The 23014-nt window shown below is 45.2% G+C and overlaps 1 protein-coding gene across 9 annotated transcripts in view; it reads right to left on the bottom strand.

Moving 5' to 3' along the window:
- Positions 1-6963: 6963 nt before the first annotated feature.
- Positions 6964-23014, bottom strand: part of NCAM1 (neural cell adhesion molecule 1) — a 216359-nt gene continuing 200308 nt past the window's right edge. For 5 of the 9 annotated variants that reach the window (XM_080983406.1, XM_080983408.1, XM_080983410.1 and 2 more), the window contains 4 exons: positions 15908-16115; positions 15538-15654; positions 13697-14467; positions 6964-12170 (listed from right to left, as the gene is read on the bottom strand). In XM_080983406.1, the coding sequence (XP_080839532.1) occupies positions 12047-12170; positions 13697-14467; positions 15538-15654; positions 15908-16115 (1220 nt within the window). In that variant the 3' untranslated portion in view covers positions 6964-12046. The remainder of the gene's footprint in view (positions 12171-13696; positions 14468-15537; positions 15655-15907; positions 16116-23014) is intronic. The other 4 variants (XM_080983412.1, XM_080983413.1, XM_080983414.1 and 1 more) reach the window with 1 other exon arrangement.

Below are 23014 nucleotides of genomic sequence, written 5' to 3'. Positions count from 1 at the left end.
TTCATCACTGGGGGTTGGAAATTTAGATCCAAGGCTCAGCAGCTTAGAACTCCCACCAGTACTCTAGATCTTTCTCTCGCTGTGCTCAAGGCAACTGCCTCCCTTTGGGTGTCCATATTGCCTCTAAGCTCCAGGATTCAGCCCTTGTGCTTCCTCCCCAGTTGCCTCCAATTGTAGTCAGCTTGGTTCCCCTTCCTAACCCTATTGCCCCGTTGTTGTTCACCCACTGGAGAGCTAACGGAACGCACAGCCTTGTGTTTCTCCTCCAGCCTCTGTCTTAGGAAGCTTCCAATCAACACAGGTTTCAAGGAGCTACATGGTCCTCTCCACTTCCCATCACAAACTGCCAAAGCACAATTCACAAACATTTCCCTGTGAAAAAGTGTCTCTCTCCCACTACTTTACAGCAGAATATCTCAACCCAGGTTTTTCTTTTTAGTGTTTCTATCCTTCTGTCTCTCTAGACCTCAAGCAACTTAGCTACACTGCTCCCTTGCTTGTATTGCTTATTTTTTTCAACATTCCTCTCTCATCTGACGTAGCCTCATACATGTCTGTCTAGTACCTACCATTTCCCCCTGCCATATTTGGAATGAAGAGAAGAAGAGAAGAGTTTGGATTTGATATCCCGGTTTAGCACTACCCAAAGGAGTCTCAAAGCGGCTAACATTCTCCTTTCCATTCCTCCCCCACAACAAACACTCTGTGAGGTGAGTGGGGCTGAGAGACTTCAAAGAAGTGTGACTAGCCCAAGGTCACCCAGCAGCTGCATGTGGAGGAGCGGAGACGCGAACCCGGTTCCCCAGATTACGAGTCTATCGCTCTTAACCACTCTTAACCACTCCACCAGACTGGCTCTCATGAGGATTTTCCTGCTTCTCCACCTCTTATATTTAACTCCAAGGTTACATTTTGTTGTTATTGTTGTTGTTATCCGTAATGTCTCAAGAGACAATGGAGTGCACCTCCAGGAGTAAAGTCAAACCACTGTTTTGCCAGCACCAGTGACCTCCCTGGGGCACAGTCCCAGGCAGTGTGTATGGAGGTCCTGGGATGCCCCGATGTCAATACCCCCTCTTGGTCTTGCTGATGTGGTCCAAAGGAAAGCAGAGCAATATATTTGGCACCAGCTTTGCTGCAGGAGTTGCCAGAAGGGGCATACAAGGCCAATGCCTATATTGTAAATCTTTTTATTTTTTAACAACCTGCTTAAAAGTGTCTCTATTTTGTTAAAAATCTTCGGATTCCAAGCTCTGGGCTGTTGCCTGATTGCCAAGTGTCTTATATGTGTTTAATTCTCCTGGAGGTGTGCTGCAACTCTGAGCTGAAAATTCATGTCTCAGTTGGATAGGGACATGGACACCCATAGGTAAGGGCACAGGAAGGGATGCCTGGGTACTTTATGGAGAGCAGCTGAACAGCAAAGGGGGCCTTCTGTAGGTGTGGGTGAGTTTGATTTCTCCCCAAGTCAAAAGCTGCACTTTGATGCTACCCAATGATGCTGAAATGCACATCTCTTAGCCAGGGCAGCACTGCCTATTTAACTTTCTTTCAGTTCTCTGTTGAGGGACAGGCTTTGGACATTCAGAGGGTGAGTGCTGCCACTTAAGAATTCAAACTGGTCTCTGATCCTTGCTGAAGCAGCCACCTTGGGGCCTCTCCCTGATCCTGCAAACTCTGATGCTGCCACTTGTACCCACTTCTTTGCTGGCCAGCTCCTGCTGGAAGTCAGCTCCCTCTAAGTTTTGATCACCACTGCAGACTTGCAACTGGAACAGGGCAGCCTTAGGCTTGCTGGGCTGCCTTGCAACTCTCTCTATCAAAGATGGTTTTAAGGAGATGGCAGAACCTCAAAACTATCCTTCTTCTGTGGAGTCCTTAAAAACAGAGAGCGCCTCTTTCTCATCTATCCAGCCCATCACCTGCCATTTCAACAGGCCTCCCAGTTCCTGGCTACAATCACAACTTTTTGTTTTTAATTAGGGCTGCCAATCACCTCTGAAACTTATTAAGAGCTCATCCAGCTGTGGAAGATAAGAGCCTGACAGGTTGCTGGATGAGCTGTGGAGCCCAGGGTAGCGCTGAGCAACTGATCTCATCTCCATTTCTAATCGTGGAGCAGGCTCCCATGCAGAATCGCCAGGGAAAGAGCAGATTAAACATGGGAGAAGCAGTCAGGGAAACTAATCCAGAGCTTTCGCTTGTGTACAGAAGTCTTAGCACACATTTAAAAACAGCAAATTGTCAAGGGCCACAGCAGTAGGGTTCTCACGATCTATGAGCAGATACTGAATTTCTAGGGTCCTCACATCCCACCGCTTTCAGGAGCTTGCCACCATGCCATACCCTGCTGCTATCACCTACAGAAGTTTGTTTGCTTGTTAGCAGAATGTGTCTTTGGTGGAAAACACTGAGCAGAGCACGCAAGTCGATTCCAGCAGCGTACCAGTTGTCTACCTACATATTCTCCAAGCAATTCTGCAGCATAAAGAGAATTTCTTGGCACTGAGTGATGGCTTTAGAAGCCTGAACATCCAAAAAGGGAACTGGAGATTGATGAGTATCTAAAGAAAAACACTCAAATCCAATATGGTGTTTTCCAGCCTGTTTTGTCACAGAGATCAGCCCAGCTCTAGAGATGCCAAACCTATGTCGGTACACTGGAATTTGATCTACAACACCATAAATTTAGGTCAACATCTTCCAGGCGCTTGCATTAATCTTTAGGAGGAGGCGGGAGTCACTCTCACAGTTCATTTTGATGCTCACTGAAGAGCAGCAGGTTGGGTGCAGTTGCCTAGAACAACACAGGGTGTTAGAGGAGTGCATAGGAAAGATTATTATTTATGGTGCTTGTGTGGCTTTGTTAAAATTATTTCTGTACTGGCTTCTGTAAAGAAATTTGACAGTTCTCTGGAGAGCTTCTGCAGCCTTCCTACTGGAGGACAGCAAAAACCACACCACTCTTGAGAAGTGCAAAGGAGCCACCTGCGAGATAAGGGCCAACCCAGAACAAAAACCTCTCTTTTTGAGACTGCCTTTTAAAAAAAGTCTGAGGATGTACTAAATGGGGATGGGGGGAATATAGAGCACTGTTGCATACCTGTTTGAAAACATGCCCACCAGTGGGTGAAGGGCATATAGAGAGTTGCTACTTTAGATGCTCTTGCATAAAGATGTGTACAACTGCAAACCACTATGTACAAAAGGACACTGGAAAGACATTTCAGAGGCTACACATGTACACAGCCCAGGAGACTGTGAAATCTTGCAAATATAAACACCCAGTAATCATATCTTGCCACATCTGGGTGGAGCTGGGAAGTCCCGAGAGGGAGCAACTTCTATATATCAATTGGTTTGCCTCAAATGTAGTTAATAGTCAACTTAAGAGAGCCTGAAGTTTTGCCCACTCTTGACATATTTTGCTATGCCTGGACTGAAGAGGGAGAGCATGTTATTTATGGAGTAGAACATAACAGAAAAACCACAGAGCTATAGTTAAAAGGTTATCTAGGCTGGAGGAGGAGGCAGTGGTCCATGGGCCAGGTTTTAGAATTCATCAGTCATGAGGGCTTATTGCTTAATTAGACTAGCAGTTTATAGGAAGCCTTCTAGACGTATGCATGTATAATCTGGGACAGCCCAAAAGTTAGTTCTTCAGTGAAAAGTTGGTGAGACCACTCTCCTCTCTTCATAATTTGGTTGCCAGTGCTTACCAATGACCTCTGCAATTTAGACTGGCTCCACTCCATGGGTCTATTAGTTCCAAGACGGAACTGCCAGATTCATAGGTCTGAATCCAAGGGACAAATAAATAGGCCATGTTTACAAGATTCATCTCCAAAGCAGAAGCCAGGTCAGAATGACCTTAAGTCTGACTCACCATGGCTATTATTGCAGTTCTGAAGAGTTGGTAGCATAGGACACATGCCATTTCTGCAAGCCCATACAATACATACTGCTGTAAATGTTTTTTTTCAGAGTTGCCAGGTTACACCTCAGTAATGGACTATCGAGGGCTGGTGTAAGTACAGCTGTCGATGGTGACACCTGATGAACCAAAGGCATCCTTTTGTCAATTTTTAAGCATTCAATTTGCTTTCTGGTGGGTCGTCTTCACCTCCCCTCTGAAGAGCTGAAAATGAACAGCAGCTGGGGGAGTCTCTCACCTCCAGGATTTGCTTATGAAAAGTGCACCATAATTGAGCTTGTCAAAAAGGGCTTTGATTAATGTGCTCGATGAAGCCAACTTAGATTAGAAACTTAATATCCCCAGAGAGTGTGTGTCTTTCCATGTGAGGATGTTAAGTTCTGATTAAAAACAAACAAGCCTTGCAATGTTGCAGACCCATGATCTGATTCAACTCAGGTTAGGCTTAAATGCAAGGAATTCAGAGGAGCCACTTGATGTGAATGTTTTGCTTCAGGAAAGTTTGATGCTGCCCTCCCCAATGATTTCTATCTAACCAAACATCCCATGAGTGCTGAGATGTAGCTGGAAGTGATCCTGCAAACACACGATTAAACCATTGTTCGGTTTTGCCTTAAAACTAATGGGCAACAGACATTTGTTGGAGAAAAGGAGGGTTCTCACTACTCTCAATGGGCTGATTCTATAAGGCAACTTCATGAGGATTCTTCTTCCTATAACTTTCACAATCTAAATGATGGTTTCCCTCACAGACTGTCTGTGTTAGCTAGCAATCACCAACAGGACTTCCTTATCCCAGTCCAAACATAACCCCCCCCCCCAAACATTGTTGGTTTCCAACATTCAGCTGTAATTATTAAGTGATGTGAGGACGATGGATGTGTGAATCACTGGTGCTTTTCCTTCCCATCTCAGCCTATGTGTCTAGACCATCAAAAACCACTGTCAAGAAAGTCAAGATGACTCTCTTAATAAGGAAAAGGAGCCTGTTCGAAAAGAAATCCTGCTTCCGTGCCACCTGGGCCATCAGTTGGAAAACATACTTTGGAAAGCATCAAAGCGCCATGGAACCTATACTAGAGATGTGGAAGGACTGGAGATGTAATCCAGCAATATCTTAACTCTATTCTGGCTATGGGAGGTGGGTGGAGAGATTGCTAGGGATTGAACCTGAGACTTTCTGAATACTGTATTTTTCGCTTGATAACATGCACCTGACCATAACACGCACATAGTTTTTAGAGGAAAACAAGAAAAAAAAATTCTGAATGAAACAGTGGATGTATCATTTTTGTGCTTCATGCTGTGGCCACAGACATGTGATTTGACGGTGAGTTTGGGGTAGCCCAATGCAAAGATCCTGAGGATCCATGTGGATCTGTGCTTTGTAACCACGTTTTTGCACCATTGCAGCCCCAGGCAACAGTGGGTGCGTGATTTTTTGGGTGCAGGCTGTAGCCATGGACATGCTATGTGATCTGATGGTGAATTTGGGGTGACCCAATGCAAAGATCCTGAGGATCCATGTGGATCCGTGCTTTGTAACCACATTTTTGCACCACTGCAGCCCTGTTTTTGCATCAGATCATTGCTATGTGATCTGATGGTGAATTTGGGGTGCAAAGATCCTGAGGATCCATGTGGATCCGTGCTTTGTAACCACGTTTTTTGCATCATTGCAGCCCCAGGCAACAGTGGGTGTGTGATTTTTTTGGTGCAGGCTGTAGCCATGGACATGCTATGTGATCTGATGGTGAATTTGGGGTGACCCAATGCAAAGATCCTGAGGATCCATGTGGATCCGTGCTTTGTAACCACGTTTTTGCACCATTGCAGCCCTGTTTTTGCATCAGATCATTGCTATGTGATCTGATGGTGAATTTGGGGTGACCCAATGCAAAGATCCTGAGGATCCATGCTTTGTAACCACGTTTTTGCACCACTGCAGCCCTGTTTTTGCATCAGATCATTGCTATGTGATCTGATGGTGAATTTGGGGTGACCCAATGCAAAGATCCTGAGGATCCATGTGGATCCGTGCTTTGTAACCACGTTTTTGCACCATTGCAGCCCTGTTTTTGCATCAGATCATTGCTATGTGATCTGATGGTGAATTTGGGGTGACCCAATGCAAAGATCCTGAGGATCCATGCTTTGTAACCACGTTTTTGCACCACTGCAGCCCTGTTTTTGCATCAGATCATTGCTATGTGATCTGATGGTGAATTTGGGGTGACCGAATGCAAAGATCCTGAGGATCCATGTGGATCCGTGCTTTGTAACCACATTTTTGCACCACTGCAGCCCTGTTTTTGCATCAGATCATTGCTATGTGATCTGATGGTGAATTTGGGGTGCAAAGATCCTGAGGATCCATGTGGATCCGTGCTTTGTAACCACGTTTTAAGGGAGGGAAGGAAAAACATAGAAGGGACAAGGAGCACCGAGAGGGGTGTGCGGAGAAGCAGCTGGCTAAGAATGCACGAGAGGGGTTTTACCGGAGGGAGGAAAGGAAGGCAAAAGTTCCCCCCACGCACCCACCCAAGCCAGCCAGCTCTCTCCCCCCCCCCCACCTGCATGTTGCAGCACCGGAGCACGGAGAGGAATTAGAAGGAAGGACGCTCTGCTTTCCCCTCTGCTTGCCTGGAGGGGAGGGGTTTTCTCTGCTCTTTGTTCTGTTTGAGCAAACACAGTAACAAACAGAAGCGGGTGGGCAGTAAGACCCTGAGGCAGAATGCAGGAAAGCAGCAGCTTCCTCTTTTCAAGGCTTCCCTTCTCCGGACGATTGATATTTGCCTGATTTTTGCCTTCACTCGCGCCTGTCGGCTCCAGGGACCACACATTTGCTCAATAACACGCGCAGACATTTCCCCTTACTTTTTACGAGAAAAAAATCTGCGTGTTATAGAGGGGAAAATACGGTACCTACAATATTCCCAGCTATCATTTGCCGGTAAAATGAAAAAATCCTGTTTACGAGCTTCACAAAGCTGCCGCCGATATAAACACAACAGAGGGCTAGACAATGTAAAAACTTTTTTTTTGGTAATTTTTATTTGAACACAAGTATTCTGACAGAATGCAAAGTCAAAATTCTCCGTTAGTATCAGTATTTACATTGGTGAGAATGGAAATAAAGGTGGTATTCCATGTTTCACTCGGTAAAAAGTTTTTTGTCTTTTGTTTTGTTTTTTATAACAAGAGAGAAGGCCCCTAAAACAGGGAATGCTGGGTAGGGATGTGAATGGAGGACTGAGAACCACTATCACCATTGCCTAAGTGAACCCCCAGGGGTCTGAAGACATCCACAGAAAAAGGGGGAGAAATAAAATAAAATCCACACAGTTGTTGTTGTTTTAAAAAAAGACTCCATGGTAAAACTCAAGCAAGAAAATGTGCTATTTTTTCCTAATACATTGCATGAAATACATGTTTACCGTACTACGAGAAGCTGGGTGGTTATATAGATATATATGTATGACGCATACATATATAAATATGCACATCGTAAACAGTGTATTGTTGGTCCCTATTCAAAGGTCTGTGTCTGCTCGAAAAATAAAATAAACAGGTATAAAAATAAAATTAATGTGAAGACACCTTTAAAAATTCATAAGAGAGAATGTTGCTTCTAAATTTAAAACAAAACTCTTTCGCTGCCAAAGGAGGAACAAACAACATATTGGCAAGAGTGAATAGGCAGAGAGATACTGAACGCCATTCCCTTCACCAAGAAATAAAAGTCTGCTTCACTGAGAGCTCTGGGACAGGAAGGAGGGCTGCCGATGCAAAGTGGAAACGCTCCCCTGCCAAAGAGCTCTTAATGAAGCAGCCACGGCCTCTTGCCGCCATGGCAACCATGCTGAGAAATGCCTGCCTGGTGAGGGGAAAGAGGGCAAAAATGGCGGCCATCTTGGTCGGTTTGTGAGGGAATTTGTGAGGCTTTGCTCTTGCTCAGGAAGGCTCAGCTGACATCAAAGCCCTTTGAAAGCCACAGGAGTCTTTCCAGGGATGTCGACTGGGCTTTAGCTCAGGCCTCAAGATGGCAGCCAGGCTTTATGTTCCCACAGGATCATACGGCACACTTTGCCTGTGTGGGCCCCCCTGGGAGAGGCTATTGGCAGATTATGGTAGCATAAGCCTCCCGTTAGCCACTCGTCGCTTAGTGGGAAATATAACATATGAGGTATGAGGCAAGAGTTGGTTGGCGACAGTATTTTGCAGGCCCTCACAATGGCCGACCTTCAGGGACCAAGGGACGCCATTCTTGCTATCTTCCGAACAATAAATCCCTGCCCATTCATTTCCCTCTGGGGAGGAAAAAAAGTCCATGTGAGAACATTACCGGGGGGGGGGTGGGTATATTTACACCCTTTAACAAAATAAATTCCTCGAAGGGCTAGAGTTCCCCTCCCCACTTTATACCTTTATAAACAAGTCCCCCACCCAGGCACACAGTAGAGGCTCGGACGCCACAGGCGCTGGATGCGCGCACATCGATATAAAGGCAGCCTCCATTTCCACCCCCATGAGCTGAAGAGAAAAAACAAAAACAACAAGAAAGCAGCCCCCACCCTGCCCCCACATTTAGCAAAATGACAAAGACTCTTGGTTTTTCACAGTTGGGAATGATAACTGAGAGATGCCACATTGACGGACTGCGCACATGAGATTATATCAAAAGGCGTGGCTTCATTTTGCTTAGGCCGGACTGCAGTCTCCCCCCACTGCCACCTCCTCCCTCCCTTCCTTTGCCCCCCCCATTGACCTTAGCGCAAAGGAATGCTATAGATCACATTCAATTTTGCAGGTTATATATATATATATTTAAAGCAACCTTTCCCAGCCTGGTGGCCTCCGAAAGGTTTGGGCTCTTTATTCCCATCAGCCCCAGTCAAGGATGATGGGAGTTGTAGCCCAAAAATATCTGGAGGGTACTAGGTCGTGGAAATATTGATTTCAAGGCTACTTTTCTTCAGTCCAGAACAGTTGTATTCTCTTCGTTTTATGTATCCTGAAATTGGGGTTTCAATATTTGGAATTTTTCTCGATCACCCCGAACTATTCCCGCTACACCTTCCACACCCAAACGATGTGGAAGGTTTTCTTTCTTTCCGATTTTAAATTTTTTGATACTATGACAAAAAACACATTTCACACTAAGATATTCACGCACCCACAGTGCACAAGCTTGCAGATCTAATGAAATTCTTTTTTAAAAAATGGAAAAAAAGATGGTTCTATACAAAGGGCTGGTCTCCTTCACCTCTACATCCTTTTTACCCACATCCCTGTTTGTACATTTATTTATTTTAAAAAGCAGCGAAGTCACAACTTTAAGCACAAGACCACTGCATGAACTCTGTAAATTCTGGGTGTGATCCCGAATAGAACAAGGGGGACCTAAGTTTCATACAGTGGTATGTGAGCAATGGGGCAAAAATGCTGAACATGAATATTCAGGTAAGAAAAGTTAAGAAGATCATTAAGTGCTTCAGAAATCAACTTAAATATCAGATCAAACCTCCCAGATCAGATTATTTGATGCATATTCTCTCTCTCTCTTAAAAACAACAACAAAAACCCTTGAATATTTCCTAACAACTTTGTAGAATCAGAAACTGGAGGATGGGGGGCGGTGGTCCTACTTTTCCAGCAGACCATTGGTGACTTTTGCCAGAAATGGATAAAAGACTGCCTCCATCCATATATTTTGTTGCATGCGCAGAGACCAGGATCCTGCTCATTTCATTATCTTCGAAAGCTCTCGAGGGTACACCCTCTGTTGCATTCAGCTGAACTGAATGGGATACCCTCTGCTTTTATTGAGTTTTTTGAGTGCATCAGAGCCATATGAAGCTTTGGATCAGAGTGTGATTATGGAAACTGAATTCCTTTCAATGGGCTTTTTGAATCAGGATTGCACAGCAATGGTACTTAGTAGATTACCTCCACCTTGCCTCCTCTCCAAAATTATGCCAAACTCCCGTAAGTGGTGAGCTTCACTACATTTTAAACATTGTGTAGGCTGAAAGGAAGCCATATCTGCAGCAATATATTTTAAATAAGGAGGGAGAGTGGGTAATTTTTAAAACTTACCTTCTGAGACCCGCCCTTAACTATACAACCTCCCCTTTGGCTTAACTAACCTTAGGGGGGGATTCCTGGAGAGGAAAGGGGAGATAATGCCTTAGAATAAGAAAAAGAAAAATAACTTACTTCCTGTATTCAGTTTTGACCCTGACTCCACACCACCACTGAGCAAGTGCTTAAGTTCAAGCCAGTGACTTTTCTCTCAAAGGGGTAACGTGTTCAAAAGCGAACAGCTTTGCACATAATAGATCCTCCAATCTTGCACTACACATTTAAGCCTTTGGACACATGTGTAATGCAATGAAGCTTTGGACATTAAAGGTCTCATATTCCATGGACAGGAACTGGGGTGGACCCTGTCAAATTGGACTAAGCCAATCAAAGCAGAGGGGGAGCCATGAACCTATCAAATCTTCAGCCAATCAAAGCAAATGGAGAACCATTCTGACCTTGAGATTTGATCCTAGTGAGAGATTTGGAGCTGCTTGGAGCTGAACCATCGTGGCCCAGCAGCCTGGTCCTAAAAACACCCTGGAAATATGATTTCCATCAAAAGCAAATTCTAACCTATTCGTTTGAGAGGAAGCATTTTTGAGACTCAGGTTTGCAGCACAAGATATTCATTCTTGAAGATGGATTGACTTACACTTCTTACACCCTAACCAGCTATACTTGGACCGTGCACCAACAAAGCCACCTTTCCCAGTGTCCTAAATTGCAGATATTGTGCTGATGCTTTTCAGAACTTCACTCCCCTATTCACACACTTAAAGTTAAACTCATGCTCATCAGTAGGGTACCCTGAAGCAGGACACTGATTAGACTTTACGTGGCCCATTTGTATAAAACGGAGGAAAAGGGTAAGGGTTTGCTTATTTTTCTTACTCCAGTAAGAAATAAAAAAATGATAATAATTAAAAAAGAAAGAAAAGACAAAAGGGGAAACACCTACTGTAAACATCCATTATTTCAAAATGTCTCCCTTTGCAAAGCAAGCATGCTGATCAACCTACTATCTATATAGCCTGTTTTTACTTTCTCTCTCTCTCAGTCTCTCTCTCTCTCACTCGCAATCTCTCTTTAAAAAAAGGCAGCTATTTTACATAGACATTTAAACACAACAAAAGTTTTAAAAAACGTTTTGTCGACTGTAAACACTGGAAGAAAATAAAGTTGGCAAAACCAAATTAAACAAAAAACAAAACAAGGAATACTGCACTTTGAAATATAAACTCCAAAACTGCCCAAAGGCATTCTTCCTAAAATGAAACATGTTGGAATTATCACCTGTACCAAAAGGGGGCGCAATCGGCCAAAAACGTCTTCCACGCAAGCCCCATTTAAATGAACATCCACGGGTACCCTGCACACGTCCCGTTCGTTCCAGAGGGCTCTGCGCAACAGACGCTGATGGGGGATTGCCCCTTTAGAAAGGAGAACAGAATTCAGTCAGGAAGGGCAAACACACTTTGCGTACAGGACGAATTCAAAGTGAACCAAATAAAAATAAAATGGGGAGGAGATAACTTACTTCAAAGAGTTTACAGGTTTTTCTCAACTCGGCTGAAAAGTATAAAAATAAACGATCTGCGACTGGCCACCCCAGTCTGCTCAGCCTGGCAGAGCCAAGTCTGGCTTCCTAATTCTGTTCTGAATCTCCTAAACATGCTGCAGTTGGGTTTTTTGTTTTGTTAACTCTGCATGGATATTTCGCAAGGGCCCTGGTATCCTAGTGGGGTTATGGGCTTATCCTTGTAGAAGACAAAGAAGTAAAACATTTCGTTTCTTAAAAGCAAGTGCACATAAAATAAAATTCTTCCTACAAACCTAAAAAAAAAAAAAAAACCCACCACAATTTCCCCATTGTATGCATTTTTTTTGTCTGTTTTCTTTTTAAAAAAGGCAAAGACATTAGAGGGATGAGATGTGTGTTGTGTGTTTTAAATGCTCAGGTGAAGTTGTTTGTTCTGTCAATTTTTTTAATTTTTTTGTTTTGTTTTGTTTCGGCTCAGTTGCCCATCATGCTTTGCTCTCGTTTTCATTTGTTTGTGTGGCTTCATTGGGTACCGTCTTGACTTCTGCTGCGGGGGCTGTCTTGGCTTCTGTGGCTTGAATTGCAGACTTTTCATCTACGGGGGTTTTCCTGTTGGGAAAGTCACCAAATATTGTGGATTAAACGAAGGCTGGTATCTGCCCTTTCAACAAAACTTGGTGCCTGAGAAAGGAGAAGCCCTCCATGCTAGAGTTTCTGCTTCTCAAGACTGCGACAAAAAAGCAGGATGCAAGGCCCCCCCCCCCCCATTTCTTTGCCTCAGCCAGTTGACTGCAAAACACAACCACCTAGCAAGTCTTGGGTTGCAGGAGAAAAGTCCCTTGGTTTGCATTTTTAAGCCAACTATATATACTAACACATGGATTGAAATGTCACAAATTGCTTCTTTTGGAAGTTTTACCCCCTTTACTATTTGTGTGCTGACAAAAAGAATATTCTCAACCATTTATGAAATGTATAAATGTCCAACAATACTAAAATATTATTAACAATAATATTAGAATGTTCTCAACACAATCCCCAACAGCAGAGATACCTTCAGAGACACATGGCAAGCCCTTGGGTGACTCCTACTCATGGCCTGGGTTTTGTCCTAAAAATGGTTTCTTGATAGAATAAGGCTGCCATTTCAGTTTCTGAAATTTTGGGAACTGTGCTTCTCATGGTTAATTGAATATGTGATTTAAGGTTTCCTAAGGCCTCAAAACAAAACTGGAAGGGTTCTGAAGCCCAGTTCATCCCTACCCACCACTGGTCCTTTTTTACTCCTCCGTGTGAACCGTGTTTTACCCCTCTGCTGCAACTAGAACCAAGTGAGGAATTCAGCCACATTGGCATGTTGTACAGGAACTTCTCCACCTTAAAACCGGGGCCCAAGCAATCCTCTCCATTATCGGTATTATCCTCTAGCGTTGCCTGGTTCAATCATGCTGGCTACTTTGCTCCAGGGAAAAGGCGGAAGAAAGCTTAACACATACCCGGTTGACAGAGATGTGGGAACCCATGGCTCTCCAGATTTTGTTAGGGTACAGCTCCATTGGCTATACTAGGTGCAGCTGATGGGAGTTAAAGAGTCCAACAACATCTGGAGGGCCACAGGTTACCCACCCCTGTGACAGAATCTCCCACTTAGAGGAAAGTCGCCTCTTCTAAATATCCAAATGTTAAGACCTTCCAGTTGTAACCTTGCAAAAAAAAAAGACTACCCTCACGTCCATCCCTTATTTGTAGATGCCATTTGGCAGCAAAATTATTATCCCGTGACAAGCTGTAGCAAACAATTTGCTTCTTAGAAGCTAAAGGTGACTCCATCCTGGGTGCCTTCCAACTGAATCCTCTAAGCTGGAATCCGATGGAGCTGTTGAGATAACTTAGGAGATGAGGAAGGGAGCTTATAACAACAGAATCTGGAGACTACTGCTTGATCACAGGCCCAAAGACACCCGGATTCTAAACTTTCTGTTATGGTTGGTTGGTTAAATAGACAGGTAAGCTTGCTTAGAGAAAGAGCCAGGTTAATTCGTAACACACACACAGAAGTGGAGCAAAAAGCACGGCACAGCACGGACAAGAGACACAGCACACGAACAAGCAGGGTTTAAAGCGGGGAGGCATACTCTGTCTTTGCAGGCGCTGCCGATGCAGAACTCTCCGGGCCAGAGGAAGCTGCTTGGCCTGCAGGTGCAGTGGCAGGAGCCGCCGTGCCCAAGGCGGCAAAAACATCCTTGGCAAGATCAATGTCTGGGGTCTTGAAGGTCCCTTCGTCCATTTTAAAGTCCTCATTCTGAGTAGCATTTGTGGTGCCCCCCGTGGCAGCCTCGCCTTTCTGGTTCACGGCATTCTTGGCCGCCTCTGTCGGAGTCTTCGCCGCGCTGGGCTGCGTGGCTTCCTTTTCTGGACTTTTGGCGCTGGAGGCCTCCTGCTTTGGCTCTGAAGAGGCTGGAGAGCTAGCGGGGTTTGGGGGCTGTGGGGCAGGGGATTTGCTGGCAGCAGCAGGGCCCTTGGGAGCCTCGGGCGCTTTTGTGGTCGAGCTAGGGCTCAGAACTGCCCCTTGGTTGGTCAGGACGCCGGACGACAAGTTGCCAGTGGCCGGGGCGGAAGTAGGAGTGTCGCTGAGGTCAACCAGGGGAGCCACTTTAGGCGTGGAGGTGGGTGGGGGCGAAGATGCCGAGGCCGCTTTTGAAGGCGTCCCCTGATTGGGAGCCACGGAATTGGAGTCGGGCATGGGCGTGGCTGGCAGAGTGATGCTGGAGGTGAGGGTGGTAGTCTCACTGGTGGGGCTATTCTGAGCGGTGGCAAAGGTTTCAGTGATAGTGTCAGAGTTAGTGGTGACTGTGGTGACAGACGGCATCATATCCTCGGTGGCTGCCGTGGTGTCGGCAGGGTGCCTGTGGGGGTGAAAGGAAGTAAAAGGCGGGGGGAGGAGGGGAAAGAAAAGAGAGAAACAAGACAATGAAAGCCATGAAAGCAGCAGGCGGCTGGGTAAGTCAATGCAACTGCAGAAAACAACATGCGGTTATTTAACACAGAGAGAGAAGGAAGAAGGAAGACATGGAGGCAAGAAGAGCACCGAGCCTTTGGACGTGAGGCTAATCATATTAGGGAGACCCTGAAGGATAAGGGGGCACATCCTTGGTATCAGAGGAGGCTGTTTGAAGAGAGTACCTGCCTTGACCCCAGGGCTTTTTTTCTACAAAAAGAGGTGGTGGAACTTGCTGAGCAAGTAAGGGGAGCACCCACCTTCTCTTCTTCACCCCAACTGCCACTTTTGGCGACACTGCTGCTGCCCTCCACCTCCGGCGCACAGCCACAGTCGCTGCGCCAACATGATCGCTGCAGCAAGCCGATGGTCACGACACACAGCCCCAGGTGCCATGCCACCTGCTGGCAAACAGTCCCAACCTAAAGAGGTGCCGGAATGTATCTAAGAGGTACCGGAACTCAGTTCCGGCTGAAAAAAAGCCCTGCTTGACCCTTTCTGGGTCACAATGAGATTCGCAGCACATCCTCCAAAGATGCAAATCTGCCTGAACAAACTTTTTGACTACTCCTTTGGGAATGGTCAGCAGCTGTACTTCATGCATTTCATTGCCATTCAATCCCAACTTTCACATTCCATTCCTCCACCACAGCCCAGTATAAAACTGCCAACTGAGAATAATGCTTCAGAAATTTGATAGTCCACAAAAGCTTTGCCACAATAAAGTTTTTAAGGTGCCATGAGAGCTTTTCTTCTCTTTGGAAACATATTATTATTACTCCTGCCCACCACTTCCTCAGGATTGCTCAGCCTTCCTTCCCCCTAGTTCTCTCTCTCTCTCTCTCTCTCTCTCTCTCTCTCTCTCTCTCTCTCGTAAACACACAGAGTTGTCTTTCACACAATGGAGCCTAAAGAGGGGCTCTGCTCCCCTCTCCTCTCCAAGGACACACCCGGGGGGCTTCTACATTCACAACATACTCTGGCTCCGTTAGCGGCGTGGTTTCATTAGGTTCCGTGTGTTTCCCTCCATCGTGGTTCGGGGTCCGTTCCTCCTCTGTCCGCACTTCCACAATGGGCTCTTTTGATTCATCTTTCCTGTAAGGGAGGAAAAGAAGCAGGGTTAGTTCAATCCCAGCACCTCCCAGTTTAAAAAATATCAGCTAGCAGGACTGCGAAAGATCCCCTGCAGCTTTCACCATCTTACTATGGGAGGGGCAGATGGGAGAAAGGATGGTCTTTCTCATCATGGGAAGTGCAGACAATTTTCCATTCCATTTCTTTCTTGGAGCAATGTGCAATGTAAATACAACTATATATATGTATGTATAATGAAAACAAAATTACTCACGAGAAGGCAGCCTTGCCCTCTTCCATGTCCTTGCCTTTTGCCCCAGGACCGGATTTGCCACACAGGTTGACTGCGATGCACATCAGGAGGCCACACTTGTTCAAGAAGTAGCAGGTGACGTCCACAGCCACCAGCAGGAGGACAAAGACCACAATGAGGATGCCCACAATGGCAGCAGTGCCCAGTCCTGCGGTAGGGCTTGTGCTAGCTTTAGAGGCCAAGAGAGAAAAGGGAGAAAACATAGAAGTTTGCAAGTCGGGATGAACATTTTTCTTTTAGCACAGACATGCTTCTATCTAATTTCCTGTTTGAGCAGGTGAAGCATCGCCGGTGTAAGGAATACTTCATCTCCTTCCAGAACACCCCTTTTTACCAACAGAGAAATGTTGTCATCAGAAAGCAAAACAGTTGCCCTCCTCACCTCCATTAATAAATCCAACGTATGTTTGTGTGTGAGAAAGATGCTGTTTGTAGAATTTTTTTTTTTGCCCAAACCGCCCCCCCCCCCGCCCCAATAAAACAGATTCTAAATAAAACAAAGAAATGGCACTTCACTCAATTTTACTCTTTGGACATAGCCTAAAACATGAACCAGCTAAGAATCCTGTAATTGTCTTATCAAGTTGCATTCAGAACAATTAAGAGGCCACCTAGTGGCCAACGCAGTCCAAAATCCATCCTCCATTTTCAAATGCAACGTTGGAAGCTGGCAACTTACTCCTATCATGCATGTCACAAGGGAAGCGAATTATGGGAGTTTAGCTGGACTTTGGTTCTCAATATAAGGTTTTCTCTTGACCAGGTGTGGGGAACCTTTGGCCTTCCAAATGCTGCTGACCTACAAGTCCCATCAGTACCAGCGAGCATGACCAATGGACAAGGAACATGGGAGTTGTAGTTCAGCATCATCTGGAGGACCACAGGTTCCTCACTGCTGTTCTTGACATATAATGCAACCAAACACTTTCTAGAAATAACCTATCCTGGGCATAGAGTCGTCAATCTGCAAAGTGGTGTCCTTAGTTAGCCCAGGCATCCTTTACCTTGTGTATATACAAGAAGGATGCAAGAAGGGCCCTATAACATAGAACAGGGTTGCAGAGCCTGTGGGAGCCCTCCCAAAATTGTTGGACTCCAACTCCCATCAGCCCCGTTAGTATGCTCAAGTTCAGAAATGCTGGGAACTGGAGTCCAACCATGTCTAGCAGGCCCTAAGTTTATCATCCCTTGCTAAGAACAATTTTACATGTTCCAAGATTGCAGATAACACTGCTCAAGAGAACTTAGCTGGCTGTTGGAAACATTTTTATTTCAACTAGCTGCCTTTTGACCAGTGGCGTAGCTAGTTGCTCAGGTGCCTGGTGTAGCATGTGTCTCACAGCTTGGGGGGGGGGGCGAGCCTCCCATGGGGGCAGGGCACACTGCGTGGAGCCTCTCTGCAGCCTCCCCCTCAGCTGTAGGACGGCTGAGGAAGAGGTGGTGGACAGATGCAAGCTCCACGCTGCCGTTTCAGGCAGCGCCGAACCTGCAGGCGCTCAAGCCACCATGTCACTCCCAGGAGGGACACGTGGCTTGGGCATGCTGCAGGCCCCATGGTAAGTGCCGGCCCCCGTGATGTGGCACCCAGTGCCAGTCACGTTTTGTTGTGTTTGTTAACTGAGCAAAAAGGTTTCGTGAGCTCAATTATTATTTTTTAAAAACCTCATTTTTTTGGTCATTTTGTCACCCCCCCCCCAGTGATAACACCTGAGGCAGCCCGCACCTACCGCACACCCCTTCCTCCGCCACTGCTTTTGACATGTGGTGACATTAGGGTCTGCTGCTTTAAATGATTATTACATTATTATCTTTCCAAAATTGGTATTTTAGTGGTGCCTTTTAATTTCTTGCTGCTTTGCATTTACTAATGCTTTCTCCTTGATTGCTATTTCATTATGTATGCAGCTTGGTAGTTTTCAAACCAGTGGGGCAAAATACTAAGTAACAACAGGACATTGTAACACAGCAACCCACCTTTAAGTTTCTGAACACTCGACTGGGAAAGTGCGGAGACCACCTACGTATTGGTAATAGTTTTAATGCCAGACGGCTTTTCTCTTAACTTTGCTATGTTGCAACAGGGCAGGAATTGACCAGAAGAAAAAAATAATTAAAAAAGGCTAAACTGAAGGTTGACCTGGTCAAATTCCTCAGCAGGTAAATCCTGTTAACCCCTCAGGAAGTGGGATTTCCTCTTGCCAAAGATGGAATTACCTACAATGCAATCGAACTCCTCCTTGGGAAAATAAGAATACTTTCGTTTTCCAGAAACACCCTAATCCTGGGAAACCAGGCCTAAGCATGCAAAAGCACCATGCATGAGGCATAATTTTTAGTAATCTTAACCCCAAAACTTGTAACTGACCAGGGAGGGGTAAGCTTTTAAGAGTTGTGTGTAGTACACAAACACCATGAGCCCCTAGACAAACATGTAACAGAAGTGTTGAACAAACTGGCACAGAACTAGCTCTCTGAATTATTTAATTAAACTATCAGTTAAATATGCATCTGAATAGTAAGTGATGCTAACATATGCAATCCATACTAACATAATGATCCAAGTGAAGGATTATAGTCAACTAAGTTCTGCTCAGGGTAGACACACTGAAATTAATGAACCTAAGTTAGTCATGTCCATTAACTTCAATGGGTCTGAATCTGTTCATGCAGATTGGCTCCTAATCTGCAAAGGAAACTATACAGTATCTTGGAAGTCGAACGGAATCCATTCCAGAATTCCAATTGACTTCCAAAATGTTCAGAAACCAAAGCACGGCTTCTGATTGGCTGCAGGAAGCTCCTGCAGCCAATTGGAAACTGAAGAAGCCCCATCAGACGTTCAGCCTCCAAAACTAGTTCGCAAACTGCAACAGTCACTTCTGGGTTTGTGGCGTTCGGGAGTCAAAATGTTCAAGAACTAAGCTGTTTGAAAACCAAGGTACGATTGTATTTGGAATCTTTTTTTGTTTCTTTGCTCCATGCTGTCTCCAGAATGGAGATAGTTGATAAGCAAGTGACCATTTTGCTAGATGTGCAGCAAGTCACCTTAGCAGTCTGCCCCTTGGTGAGGCACATCACATGTCTCTCCAAAATCGTATGCTACCAAATGCTGGGATCTATCAAGCAAGGGAGGTGATTGGGAGAGAAGCCATCATTCCTTGCTTGTGGCACTCAGGGGACCACTACTGGGGAACACGGTATCAACCTAAGATAGACTGCTGGTCTAACCCACCATAGCAATACATACATTTTTATGACCCAAGTATGGAATGAAGGCTTAGCGAATGGTGAATTGCAAACTCTATCCTTTGGTCCAGGGCTTAACATGTTACCTTGGAAAGCTCTGATGGAGGCAAAGTTTTCACAGGTGATAACATCTTTCACTGCACATCAGCCAACCAGGACAGAGTCTCTTTGCGGTAAGATTGCTCTTGCTTTTATTGGCCTTTGTCAGCCCTTATTAATGTGTCTTGAAGTTATTATCATGTTTTACAGATGAGGTTCAAGAGGAGACAACCAAAGCCCTACAAATCTATCCACTTTCCTAACCCCATGGTTCTGTTCTTTTTCCTGTTTTTATTCTGAAATGCATCTCACCGCTTGAAGAGTCTAAAATTAATTTTGGGCCTGAAGCATGTGCAGTTTGCCGCAATATCCCACTCATCTCTCTCTCTCTTTCTCTCTCTGGCCTTCTATGTTATCAAGGTATACACATGCACTGATGAAGCAGTGCAAAAAAGCCAAATTAGATGTGATTGTCTGACTGCATCTCAGTTCTTTCTCACAGTAAGAATTTTGCTAGAATCATATGCTCAAGCATACCGTCTGCTTAAAAAAAAACACCCAGTGCACATGTGCATTGTACAGAGCTCTGATCACCCCACCTCAGCCCGAGCCTCTGCTGCCCTGTCAATATGAAGTTCCACTAAGAAGTCCCATATTAACCACAATCTCTCCCCAGCAAAGTCAAAGCACTGTGCTTCTCTTTTTTGCTTTGGCTGGTGAAGTCTGACGTTTGCATCAGAAGTCCATTAAGCGCTTTGCAGAATGCCTGCGCCAGCCAGATCAGCTCTCTGCCAAGATACATAATTAAACAAATTCATCACCCTTGGTTCTTGCAAGGAGAGGGAGGGGGCGCCATACGCATTCCCTCTTGTAATGTAGTCTAAATTCATGCATGGATTATTCAGCTGTTAACAGTCTTCTCTCTCTTGCCAGCTATTGGAGGAGAAACTTTAGCAGAGACGTCAAATCTTTCCTTCTCCTCATCTCAAATTCCCATCTGGGAAATCCAAAAGAAGCAATTCTGAATGCCTGCGGTACACATTCACTCTTATATGGCACTTTAATTCTGGCCTAGGGATGGGGACAGAAGAGGCATTTAGTGAATGCCAGAGGGGTCCCTGCCTTGGGGGAAGATCTCTGAAACAAGTAACATCCTGCTAGTTGGAACCGTGAAGGCTACATTTAGGAAAGGCTATTAACCATGAATGCTAAACCTCAATGTCCAGTAGTATATATACCTTTTGCATACCCAATTCTTCTTGTCTTCTTCAGTCATCCAACGAAGCTGAACATTTGGAGATTGAAAGCAGACAAAAGGAAGTATTTTCACACCGCAAACTATGGGATTTGCACCCACAAGCTGTAGTGATGGCCTCCAACTTGGGCGAATTTAAAAGAGGTTTAGACAGACTCGTGGACGATAACGCTATCAATAACTACTAGCCACAATGGCCATGTTCTGCCTCTGCTATTGGGGATGTTATGCTGCTGAATAATGCTAGGCCCTGGGAAACATGAGCAAGATTGCTGACCTCCCATAATGGGGCATCTGGATGGCCACTGGGAGAAAAGGATACAGGAGTAGATGGGGCTTTGGCTTGTTCCAGCACCCAGGCTGTACTTATGGTGGTGGGGGTGAAACAGCAGGGATTGACTAAGCACTATCATACTCTGTTGGTCAGATTCTTGGAGGTATGTAGCTCTATCCTGGCAACACAATCCCAGACTATACAGACTGTGAGCCAGATCCAGCAAATACACTTATTCTGTGCTGTGACTAACTGGTACGGGGCATTAATTCAGAGCTTCAGAGAATGCTTGACCTATTGTCATTCTGTATTTTGGTAGGGTCTCTCTCCCTGTCCCACTTTGTGCTCATGTTCCTTTCTGGCTCCCTTGGGCGTTAGGTGGTTGAGGAACCACAGAAGCACATCTGGAGTTCGATATGAAGGTGAAAGCTGGACAGGGGCATCACTGGTTCAGCATCCACCTTTGAGATGAGACAATTGTGCAGCTCTCTCCACCTCAAATATGTAGGGCGTTTTAACCAGCAGCTGGAGCAAATAAAGAAATCTGCAACAGGGTGGAAGGAAAGCATGGGAAAAGAGGACAGGAGGCAGGATCAGCAGGCTGCTAGCACGTGTCTTGGATTAGAGTGGACCCCACCATGCTAGAATATTTAGATTGGCTTCTGATGAATTGGAAGGCTAGGAGCCAACTGGACCTCGAAATCCCCCAAAGAAATAGGGGATATGTACTATTTCTTAAACCTTCTTAGTTGGCTGAGATTTCTGAATACAGGCCCTGTTCCTACAAGGGTGTAATTTGTCCTACTGGACAAATTATGGGCCACACAAAACCATGTTCAAGGCAAAATGTTGAATGTACTCTCCTGTGCAAGATTACAGTGACCTTCAATGTTAAGTGTCTTTCTCCTCTGTAGTGCAAAAGACTGAAGTACTGATCTGCCAACAGCAGGACTGCCAGGAGACCACCAAGGATTCCAGCAGAAAGTGTCTGACAGGGCTAGGAAAGACCCGTTTTCTGAAACCATAGAGAGCCATGCTCAGTCAATGCAGACAACACAGAGCTAGATGGGCCAATCTTCTTACTCAGCAAAAGGCAGCTATCTAAATGTTTCCAGAATGATCTGCACCTCAACCTGAAGTGGTTTCTTTCAAATCACAACCATTGCAAGCAGTTCTGCAAGTACCCAGTCCTTTAACAGGTTACTGGGATATCATTTCCAAGGATAGCCACTTCCTTATGATTCCTTTGCAAGTAACTTTGAGTGCTGTAACACAATGCCACACAACTTCCAAATGTCCAAACTGTTACTTTTTAAGATCAGCAAAACAACCACAACGAAATGCAGAAGGTTGAAATTTGAGATTGGATTATGTATGCAAAATTTGAAACGAACACATTTCACCATCGAATGGCCAATATCAGGAGCGTATAGATGAACGTAATGAGCAGTGAACCCACCACAGAAGCACACTAGTTGCATTTTGCACATATATACTATCTTCACTTCAGCTCAAGGGAAATTGTGTTTGTCCCTTTAGAAGGAGGAGCCAGCTCTAGACAGCACTAATTGGTGTGCTTGTGAGATGCCACAAGGTCACTGCCCACTCCTCATATTGCAGGGGCATCTTCTCATTTTTTTAAGCAATTGATTTTAAAATCACATGATGGGCCACAGCGGAAACCTCCAGGTTTGGTCTCTGACATCTCCAGGGGTGGACTGGAAAGTCCTGAACCCAAAATACCTGCTGACAAGAGTAACACTGAGCTGGACAGACCAATGATGTGACTTGACATAAGGCAGAATCCAGATAAATGACTGCTGCGTTAAAAAATAGTCAGAAAGCTTGCCTGAATCATGGTGATAGAGGGACAAATTACATATACATAATCAGCCTTTGAATCATCATTAAGTATGTCTGTCATTGCAAAGTCAGGAGAAGCTGGGCTTGCTCCATGAGCAGTGGGCGGGCAAATGGCCCATCTCCTTTTTAAATATGCCTGTATATGCCATGCAGTAATTCTACAGAAGTGGGGAACCTCTGGCCCGGGTGCCAAACGCAGCCCTCCAAACACCTCTATATCCAGCCTTCAAGACTCTGTCCAGGCTGTACCTCCTCCACAGGCCCTGCCCTGCACCCTCTTTGACTGCTTATGCCTGGCAGAACTGTGCTCTTGAAATGTTAAAATACCTGTTGTTTGCCTGGATGGCAGATGGAGAGGTGTGTAAGGTGTTTGTGGGTATGTAGAAACCAT

The sequence above is a fragment of the Podarcis pityusensis genome, assembly GCF_964106645.2.
Source record: "Podarcis pityusensis genome assembly, chromosome: 15".
Classification (NCBI taxonomy): Eukaryota; Metazoa; Chordata; class Lepidosauria; order Squamata; family Lacertidae; genus Podarcis; species Podarcis pityusensis.
Note: the sequence above shows the minus strand (reverse complement) of the source record. Positions and strands in the feature narration are given on the sequence as shown.